The 11043-nt window shown below is 37.0% G+C and overlaps 1 protein-coding gene across 1 annotated transcript in view; it reads right to left on the reverse strand.

Moving 5' to 3' along the window:
- LOC130231495 (mitogen-activated protein kinase kinase kinase 11) overlaps positions 1 to 9825 on the reverse strand; it is a 44512-nt gene extending 34687 nt beyond the window's left edge. Inside the window, exons 1-2 of the mRNA XM_056460833.1 lie at positions 7242 to 9825; positions 4149 to 4615 (exon numbers count right to left, since the gene is read on the reverse strand). Coding sequence (XP_056316808.1) covers positions 4149 to 4615; positions 7242 to 7510 — 736 coding nt within the window. The 5' untranslated portion in view covers positions 7511 to 9825. The remainder of the gene's footprint in view (positions 1 to 4148; positions 4616 to 7241) is intronic.
- Positions 9826 to 11043: the final 1218 nt, after the last annotated feature.

An 11043-nucleotide genomic window follows, 5' to 3' on the forward strand; every position in this document is an offset into this window, starting at 1 on the left:
CCGACACTGAAAAACTAATTCGATGGACGTCAATAGTCGCAGTATTCTTCAAAATATAATCTTTTGTGTTCAATAGTTTATTTTTTGGGTGAACTATCCCTTTAAATGTGTTTTGATGCTCCAGGTGGACGGCACTGGCTCTCATTTCTCTCATTACCACTTTAAATATGCTTCATTTACTGCAGAAGCATGTGAGGGAGTTTATTACAGATGGACCCACTTTATTGGAGTTACTATAGTAGAGAATAGTGCTATTGTAGATCTGAAAACACAAGATCAGTATTAAAGTAACCCAGACTGGATTCAACTGAAAGAAGAAAGACCTGTGTATACTCAGAAACACAGATACAGAAGCGGTCAACATCTCCTTTATAGCTGATGATTCTACATGTGTGCATTAACCCCTAACGGTCACCATCCCACCAGCGGCACACTGAACTTTACACCACTATTGCAATTAAATCCTAATCTAATTATGAGAAATGATATAATCACTGGACAGGTCTAACTCTTCTGAATACATATGTAATTGCTGTTTTAGTTACATTGGAGAAGTAATAGATGAAAAATACATCTACTGTCAGCCTTCAACCTGTGGGAGTGGTTACGGTTACATATATAAACTATAATATTAAAGTCTAAACATAAAGCAATCATCACAAACTATCCATCATGTCAATGCTTATAATGTCTAGTTTCCATATATGATTTCTGATAGATATTGCTGAGCAATAGTTCTTAATTCATTAGCCACAAGTATACTCAGAGTCGTAAAGCATTACTATGCTACAGCAATCCACATGTAAACAATGAGATGTTTTTAGAGGCTTAATTCATATCAAATACCACCTGACTGCCTATATTACTGTAGAATTTGATGCCTAATTTAGAATATTGTTAAAATTAGAGGTGTCACAATTAACTGTTTCTTCAGTGCACCGTGATGCAGATGGGGACAATTCGATATCGTTTCAGTTACGTACTCATATGCGGGATGTCGCAGTAGAATACTATGACGAAGGAGGCGAGGGCGTACTCTAAAAAAAGGGTAGATAATTACGTACAGTCCAACTGCTTGAGAATGTGCTGGAAAGTCTTTAATTGACACTGAAGAAGGTACAGCACACGAGCCGCTATTTCACTACTAGAAAGCCAATCGCAGCCCTTTCTGTTGAGCGGGTGAGGACAGTGACCAATCAGGGGTGTAAGACCTCACTTGACATCGCTCAAAAAGTAAGCGGGATAATATTTACATGAGTTTATTTGCTTTAAATGTTGTCTTCTGTGCATGTGATGGAGTTTAAAACATTCAATAAGAGTGTTTTCTTTGAGCAGGTCAAATTAAAAGTACAGTTCATATATCTGACTGCTTGTATTAAAGGACACAATTGCATTACAAATAATATATAAATATATTTAGAGATTTTAATAAAAAAAGTCTTGTGTTGTGAAGACAACAAAAACAAAGTATGTATGGAAAGCATCATCAATGCACCGAGATATGGAATTGAACCGAATCGATGGCATGATAATCGTAACCGCAACCGAAACTGCAAGACCAGTGTAGGTTCACACCCCTAGTCAAAAGTATAAAAAATATGGTTGATATTCCTCAAAATATACACAGGAACAGGGGATGTCCATATATGGTCACTAATGTAAACTGTATGGTCACCTGCTGGTCATGTCTGGTACTGCGGTCAAACTAAACCTCACTGAAAGCTCAATTATTTTAAAGCTGAAACATTCAGCATAAAAAGATGTAACGATTGTAAGGTTAAATACGTATGTAATTACATGATGACGATGTTATCGATACATTAACAAACCATGGTATTATAGTCTAAACAAAGCCATCATGACAAACTAAAAATCATTTGAAAGCTTCATATGTCTAGTTTCCATATCTGGTGACTAAGTTTTGATAGATATTCCTGAGCAACAGTTATTTACTAATTTGCTAAAAGGATATTCATTTTTCAGTTGTAAAGCATTACTTTGCTACAGCAATCCACATGTAAACAATTTAAAATGTTTTTTAGAGGATAAATTGACATCGAAAACCACCAAACTGCTCATACTACTGTAGAATGAGATGCCTAATTTAGAAATAGTCAAAAGTATGAAAAAATCAGGTTAATGTTTCTTAAAACATACACAGAAATAGGGGACGCCCTTATATGGACACTAATGTAAACTGTATGGTCACCTGCTGGTCATGTCTGGTACTGCGGTCAAACTAAACCTCACTTAAAGCTCATTTTTGGAGAGATCAACTTCAAATTTAGAATATAATGTATTCAGATATTTACTCCAGATTTTCACTTGATTGTAAGGGCCAAGGGGAAGTGGAAAAGTGTACAAAAATAGAATTGGGATTAGGCCTTAATGTGTACCTCATATTACGCTAAAGACACACAATCATACCTTTACAGTAGGAATGAGCAGCAGTGCGCTACCAAAAGTGCTATTGTAGAAAAGGATCACGGTGAGGACAGGATTCGTATCTGAGAGAGTAAGATGAAGAGTTCCTGAGGATGAGGAGATCATGGGCTAATCCTCATTTCTGTGTGAACTGCCCCTTTAAATGAGCTGTTTGTGGAGGAAGAGGAGATCACTGCGGCATCTCACACACACTCGCCAAGGGAATATCACACACTCACACACATAATAATCAAAACGTGCGCACACACATACATACACACACACACACACACACACACACACACACACGCACACGCACACACAGGGGTCAAAGAGCAAAAGAGGACGCAGACACACTGGACTTTGTGTGCGTGTGTGTGCGTGTGTGTGTTATATTATTGTATTATTTATTCCTCATGTTCGTTCGACACCCACACACAGTTCAGAGAGTAAAACTCTTCCAAGAGTAGAAGTAAAGTCTGATTTGGCTCACATTTACACTCATAACTAACTTTCTGTCCCTGCAAGTGTGATTTTTAAAGGTCCATATTAAAACATCTGCTCTGAGAGCTGGAAAATGTTTAATGAAATGCACAATATGTGTGATATATTACATACAAATATCCAAAAAACACCAGAAGAGTTACACTTACAGTTGCACTTAGATTAACCCTAATCTCTAGAAGAAATCAAGAAGTAATTGAAATCCAGAGAAAGCATCTAATATTACATATAAAAATATAAACTCCTGACAAAACTGAAGACAGTATTATTAGCCTCCTGTGATATTCTAATCATTTTTGAATATAAATTCCCGAGTGCTGTTCTTCAACACATTATTATTGCATCTTTATTAACATTTAAACTATTAACAATAAACATATTAAAACAAACCAAGAGATGATGGCATTTTAACAAGGGATGGATAATATTTATATGGATAATGATGGATAGTATTTATATCTACACTGTAAAAATGCAGGGTTCCACACAATTCATGTTGTCCCAAGACAAATTGATTAAGTTAACTTAACACTTTAACAAATTTATCTGGATTAAACATGAAAAATTAAGTTGTTCCAATGAAATCTCAAGAATTGTGTTGTTTCAGCTGATTTTAAACAAGTAGTTTGAACGAGCAAAAAATATCTATTTTTGAGTTTTATATTATTATTTTCAACACATTTCTAAACAATAGTTTTAATAACTGATTTATTTTCTCTTTGTCATGATGACAGCACATATTAGACTAGATATTCTTCAAGACACTAGTATTCAGCTTAAAGTGACATTTAAAGGCTTCACTAGGGTAATTAGGGTAAAGTTAGGGTAATTAGGCAAGTCATTGTATAACAGTGGTTTATTCTGGAGACAATCCAACACTAATATTGCTGAAGGACCTAATAATATTGACCTTAAAATGGCTTTAAACTATTAAAAACTGCTTTTATTCTAGCCGAAATAAAACAAATAAGACTTTCTCCAGAAGAAAAAATATTATCAGACATACTGTGAACATTTCCTGAATCTGAGAAACATCATCTGGGAAATAATTGATATAATAATAATAATAAAATCACAGGAGAGCTAATAATCCTGTCTTCAGCTGTATGTGGCCTCGGTGTTATGTATTTGTATGTGGTGATGTATATTGTGAAGTTACACCGGACACCATTCCCCAGTGTAGATAATAGAGTAAGCTCAAATGAATATACAGCACTTACTGTTGTTGGACTTGAGGTCTCGGTGTATGACCGGTACGATGGCCTCGCTGTGCAGGTACAGCATCCCTCTGGCGATCTGCACAGCCCAGTTGACCAGCACATGTGGAGGGATCCTCCTGCCGGCCAGCGCTCGGCTCAGGGCCCCGCCGGACGCGTACTCCATGATCAGACACAGGTTGGGCTCCTGCAGACAGACGCCCTTCAGGCTGATGATGTTGGGGTGCTGCAGCATGGCGAACAGGCGGGCTTCGTTCTGGACGTTCTGCGCTGTCACGCTGATGTCCTCGTCTGGATCCTGACGGGCTGCTTTTACCGCCACCAGCTCGCCTCGCCAGGTCCCACGGTAAACTTTACCGAAACCCCCGACCCCGATCACCTCCTGCAGGCTGAGCTCACAGAACTCCACCGGCTGCGGCTCCAGAGCGTTGACCACCGCAGGGCCCACCACACCAGACTTACCATAACCACTGCGAACGAAAGAGTGGAAATTAATAAACGAAAACTACAACTATTGGTAAAAAAATGTATATATATATATATGTTTCTGTTGTTACAAATAACAGTAATAACAGTAGATAGCGCTTATACAACCAACTAACTAACAGAAATAAAACGTAAGAATTCACAATAGACGAAAAACTTAGCAAAACTAGCTAAAACTAACCGTAATCCGCTGGCTCTGGCTCCAGACCGGCTCAAGTTTAGTAAACTAACACTTAAACTACTGGTCAAAAAACTAAATCTAAATAGTTTTAAAATAAAAAATAAAAAAGTTCAAATTTTAAAAATAGCAGCGAAATAAAACCGAGACAGCTGTGTATATAGAAGCACCAGTAGATGGCGCTTTTACAGACAAATTCACATGATTATAGTTAATAACTGGAGTAAAATGTAAAAATTACTGCGTAACTAACTAAATATAACTAACATAAAATAATTAGCAAAGATATTAATCATTTTCAGAATTAGTAAGCATAATAATCCGACCTGCGACTAACCTGAAATGAACTGCAAGCGTAGTTTAGTAAACTAAAATGGCAAATTATAATAACCTCAGTCTTTAGTAAATAAAACTAAAACTATTGGTCAAATTTTTGTTTCCTGAAAAAAAAAATAGCAATAAATGAAAACTAAACAAAACAAACAACAGTGAAAAAATAAACTAAAATCAACAAAACTAAAGCAAAATGAACAGAAAATTTAAAAATAGCATCTAAATAAAAACTAATTTAAAACAAAACTATAATAACATTAGTCTGGAGCGAAGATATTTAGTAAACTAAAACTATTGGTCAAAAAACTTGATGAATGAAAAACTAAACGAAACTAAAGACAGTCACTAAAAAAACTCAAATAAAAACAATCAAAACAAACTAAAACTAAACAAAAAGAACAGCGAATTTAAAAATAGCATTAAAACAAAAACTACTTTAGAACGCTAAACAATAATAACCTTCGTCCGGAGCAAAGACGTTCAATTGATGAAAACTATTGGTCAAAAAGCCTTTTGTTTAACAAGCCTTTTGTTTTTTTGTTTTTTTTAAAGTCATGATAAATGAAAAACTAAACGAAACTAATGACAGTCACAGACAAACCAAACAAAAAAAAAAAACTAATAACAAAATTAAAAAACAAAGTAAAACTAAGCTGAAATAAACAGCAAATTTGAAAACAATATTGAAATTTAAATAGAAAACTAATTTATGAAATGTGAAACTATAATAACCTTAGTCTGGAGAAAAGTTAAGTAAATGAAAACTATTGGTCAAAAAAAAAATTTTCATTAACTGAAATTAAATGAGATGAAAAAATTCATGATAAATTAAAAAAATGAACTAAACTAACAACAGTCACTAAAAAAACTAAACTAAAAACAAACAAAATAATTAACAAAACAAACTAAACCTAAACCGAAATGAACAGCAAATTTAAAAATAGCTTCGAAATAAAAACTAATTTTAAAAATAAAAACATAATAATCTTAGTCTAGAGCGAAGGTATTTAGAAAAACGAAAACTAAAAATTTTGGTCAAAAAAAACATTTTCATTAACAAATGAAATAAAAAATCCACAATGAATAAAAAAACTAAAACGGTCACTGAAAACCCAAACTACAGACGAACAAAACAGTTAACAAATCAAAACGAAACAAACAGCAAATTAAAAAATGATATCAAAATAAAAGCTTAATTAAAACATACAGCTTAACGATAAATGAAAAACTAAACAAAACTAAAAAAAACCCATTTAAAATAGCACCAAATTAAAAACTCATTTGAAACGTGAAACTATAATAAGCTTAGTCTGGAGAGAAGATATTTAGTAAACAATAGGTCAAAAAACATTTTCATTAAAAAAATTAAATAAAAAAAATGAACAATAAATGAAAAACTGAACAAAACGAACAACAGTCACAGACAAACTAAACTAAAACTTACAAAGCAGTAAATGAACCAAACTAAAACTAAACTAAATTAACAACAAATTTAAAATAATATCAAAATAAAAACTCATTTAAAACATGAAACTATAATAACCTCAGTGTGGGAAGAAGGTTTTATTATTAAACTAAAACTATTGGTCAAAAAACATTTTCGTTAACAGAATTTTTTTTTTTATAAAATCACGATGAATGAAAAACTAAACAAAACTAAACAAAACCCATTTAAAATAGCACCAAATTAAAACTAATTAGAAACGTGAAACTATAATAACCTTAGTGTGGAGAGAAGGTTTTATTAGTAAACTAAAACTATTGGTCAATAGATATTCTCATTAACTTAAACATTTTGGGTTTTTTAATTCACGATAAATGAAAAACTAAACTAACCATACCATAAACAAAATGAACTAAAACTAAAGCCAAATGAACAGCAAATTTAAAAAAAGCGTCGAAACTAGGCGTGGGATAACTGGTTTACCAGATAACTGGTTTACCCAAGGTTTACCGTGGTCTAGAAAAGTCAGTGTTTAGCAACCGTTAACATGAATCACAATACCGTGATATCAGTACAAGGTTATCATACCGCCAGAATCTTCTACCATGCCTAATCTAAATAAAAATATATGCAAAATATGCTAAACTATGATCACCTTGGTTTGAAGGACACATAGTTGGAGGGGAAGATTCCCACTTTGTTGTTGACCTTCCCGGCCCACCATCCCTCATCGCCGGAGATCTCCGAGTCTAGCGACAAAACCTCCACCAGGTCTCCTTTCCGCAGGGTGAGTTCGTCCTTCCCCGAGGCCTCATAATCGAACAGAGCGGTCCACACCGGATTGCTGAAACTCCCCTTTTGAGTCTGCTGGTCCAGGTTCTTCCACAGCGGCCCGCGGGAGAAGATATTCTTCAGCGGCTCCATTGGACTTACAATCCAAGACCGAAGTGGGTTAAATGTGGATACGGAATTGGGGACGTCACGACCCCTCTCGCCCTCAAATCTCCGTTCGTCCCAATCATCGGTGAACGCGTCTCCATCAGACGTCAATCCCTACAAGCGTTAACGAGTGGGAATGCCGCTCCAAGGTACGATTTAGTGACGGGCGATCAATTAAAGAACGTTTTTTCCTGCATAGTACATCACCTATAATTATCGTAAAATTCAGAACCAGCGTATAGACGGATCTTAAAAACTGGATCCCAATTTCCCAAAAAATAGACACTAAAGATTGGAATGGATTATAATGGAGGCTCCGAGGTACAATTTAATGACCTAAGGTCAATCAAGGGGCGTTTTCTACTGCGTGCTCCATTTATAAGTATCGTCAAATTCGGAATCAGCGTGTAGTTGGATCTCAAATTCCTCAAACACACAGATACAAAGATTGGGAATGGTGTTATAGGATACTTCAAGCTACAATTTCGTTAGAGACGGTCAAATATCATTTCTTCGTGTGTATTCCAATTATAAATGTCGTAAAGTTGGAAATTGTACAAACCAACAATTTACTGATGGTTTGTCAATAAAGGGGTGTTTCTTCTAGTGTACTCCAATTATAAATGTCGTCAAGTTCAAAACGAGCTCAAATTCCCAACAGGAGCGCAGATACACACAATAAGACTGGAACTGATTATATGGACACTCAGTACAATTTAGTGACGTAAAGTCAATCGAGGAATGTTTTTCCTGCGTACTCCATTTTTAAATGTCGTAAAGTTACGAATGAGCGATGGATCGCGAATTCCCAAAAACAGCACGAACACTTGTCAATCGTGAGAAGGCACGGAAGATTATGATGCAGTCCCAATCAATACTTAAAGGTCCAATTCAGTGATGTAAAGTCGATTAAGACACACTTCTTCACTTATACTCCATTTTTAAACAGAATACTGTTCAGAATGAGCGTAAAATGGATCTCAAATTCCCAAAAATACACACAAAAACACTGGAATGGATGCTCCGGGGTCTAATTTAGTTATAGAGGGTCAATAGAGGAGTGTTTACTCTGGCATACTCCATTTATAAACGTTGTAAAGCTCAAAATGAGCGTAACATGGATCTGCTTACTTCCCAGATCTCAAACTCCCCAAAACAACATAAACACACAGAATGATTGGGGTGAAATGAAGGGATGCTCTGAGGTCCAATTCAATTAGGGAAAACCAACTGAGGTGTGTTTAAAAAAGGTGTAAAGATCCAAATGAGCAAACAGATGGATCTCAAACTCCCAAAAATATATACAGAAAAATATCAGGATGAAGTGAATGGACGCTCCAGTCTCTGGTTTAATGATGCACACTCAATCAAGTCGCGTTCCTTACCGCATAATCCATCTGGAAACGTCGTAAAGTTCAAAATAAGTGTATAGATTACTCTCAAATTCCCATAAAGAGCAGACAATACACAGAACAACACCAGGATGGAGTGAATAAACGCCCCAGTCTCTGGTTTAATGATCTACAGTCAATCAAGACGCGTTTCTTTCTGCGGACTCCATTTATAAAGGTCGTAAAGTTCAAAACACGGCTAGATGGATCTGAAATCCCCCAAACACAACACAAATACACACTTGAAGACGGTGAAGGAACTCTCCGAGCTCTGCTTCAGCGTCGAAGTCACTTGAGGAGCGTTTCTTCCTGCATTCTCCACTTTTAACCGTAAAAGTAAACGTTGGTAATTATAGTAAACACGCAGATCTGCTGAGTTACCGGACTCCCGGGCGCTGGAGAAGACGGTGAAGCGGGAGGTGAACGGAGTTAGGTCAGTTAAGCGGTCCAGTATTTTTAGCAGTGCGGTTTTTGGCCGAGCAGGAAGCGCTCAGAAGAAGAATAGCAGGAAAAGCGAACTCAACGCGCGGACAGACGCGCTCCAACGCGGTGGTAAGAAACGCTCTCTCGCGGCGCGTCGTCGCGTTTCTCCACCGCGTACCGACCACCTCAGCTCCTCCGACAAGAGTTTGAGAAGTTCTGCCGAAGTTCGGCGTCTGTTGAGCGGGTGTGCGAGGCAGGAATAGTCGCGGGCCTGTTTAAAACGCTGGAGTTTGATCGCGTCGCGTCGTTCTGGTGCCTCCGCGTTGGTGGCGTTGATCCGTGCGCGCAGAAACGCTGTGAATGTCGGTGAGTCGAGAGCCCGTTTACCGTGAACTCTTCCCGTCTGTCCGGTAGAGGGTGGGACAGGAAAAGAATCAGATGATCGACTCTCCTCCTCCCTCTCCTGGCCACTGGCTGACTCCGACTGTGCGCGTGTGTGTGTGTGTGTGTGTGTGTACATGGCAGACTCAGCGCTTTTTGTTTATGTATAGGCTGATACATTTCTTCAGTGACTTCGACACGAAGTATTTTTGTAATTAATCATGCTATATTTTATCAGTAAATAAAGTTCATTGTTATTTTAATGTATAGCTAACCTTCTATAATCTTATATACAGGGGCGGATATAGTGAATAGGGGCCCTTAGCAATTCCAGCCATGGGGCCCAAACGTTCTGAAACGCACCTTTTCTATTTTAATTTATTTTTAATTGATTTATTTTGCTGTTTTTTTTCTTATATCACTTAATCACTCCTTTTCCATAATGTTTTGTTTTCTTAAAATGAATTTACAATATTTACATATAAAACATTTCGTTTTTTAAACTAACTCTTTACCTAATTCGACTTCTCCATGATTGAGGGTGGGGAATACACTTGTGCAGATGTAATAAACATTAAACATTTATTTTTTTTAGACCCTCATCATACTAAATATGACAGAAAATGATGTTATAGATAGTTTATAGGTATGATTTATACTTATAGGTATTTATTTGCTAATTATTCTCTATTTCCACTTGGGGATACTCATCCTGAGGTCCCCAGAGATTATGCAGTGCCACTGAAGCAATCCAAAACGTGTGAAGAGATGATCCCAAGGTCTCCATAATCCTGGACCAGGCCGTATCCTGAGCAGTAGCTGTGGTGGTCATGGAGGAGTGGAGAGCATGAGACTGATTCCTGTGATGCTCCAGGGACAGACGAGTCTCACTGATATCCAGTGTTCTCTTAGACTGCAGCTCTGCACAAGACGTTTGCCCAGAGGAGAAATGGTCGTGCCTAACTGAGCCTGGTTTCTCTCAAGGTTTTTTCATTCACTTTCGTCCATGAAGTTTTTCCCTCTCCGCTGTTGCCACTGGCTTGCATAGTTCGGGACTTGTAGAGCAGCACATCAATGGATTACTCTGCAATGTTTGGACTCTCAGCAGTGAATATTAAAACACACTGAACTGAGCTGAACTGAACACTGGACTGACACTGTTTCAATCTATTATGATCTTCTATGTGAAGCTGCTTTGACACAATCTACATTGTAAAGGCGCTATACAAATAAAGGGGAATTGAATTGAACATTTGGGGGCCCTCAGATTTCCTGGGGCCCTAAGCGGCCACTTATCTTGCGTAATGGTTAAATCCACCCCTG

This window comes from Danio aesculapii, chromosome 7 (assembly GCF_903798145.1).
Source record: "Danio aesculapii chromosome 7, fDanAes4.1, whole genome shotgun sequence".
NCBI classification, from domain to species: domain Eukaryota; kingdom Metazoa; phylum Chordata; class Actinopteri; order Cypriniformes; family Danionidae; genus Danio; species Danio aesculapii.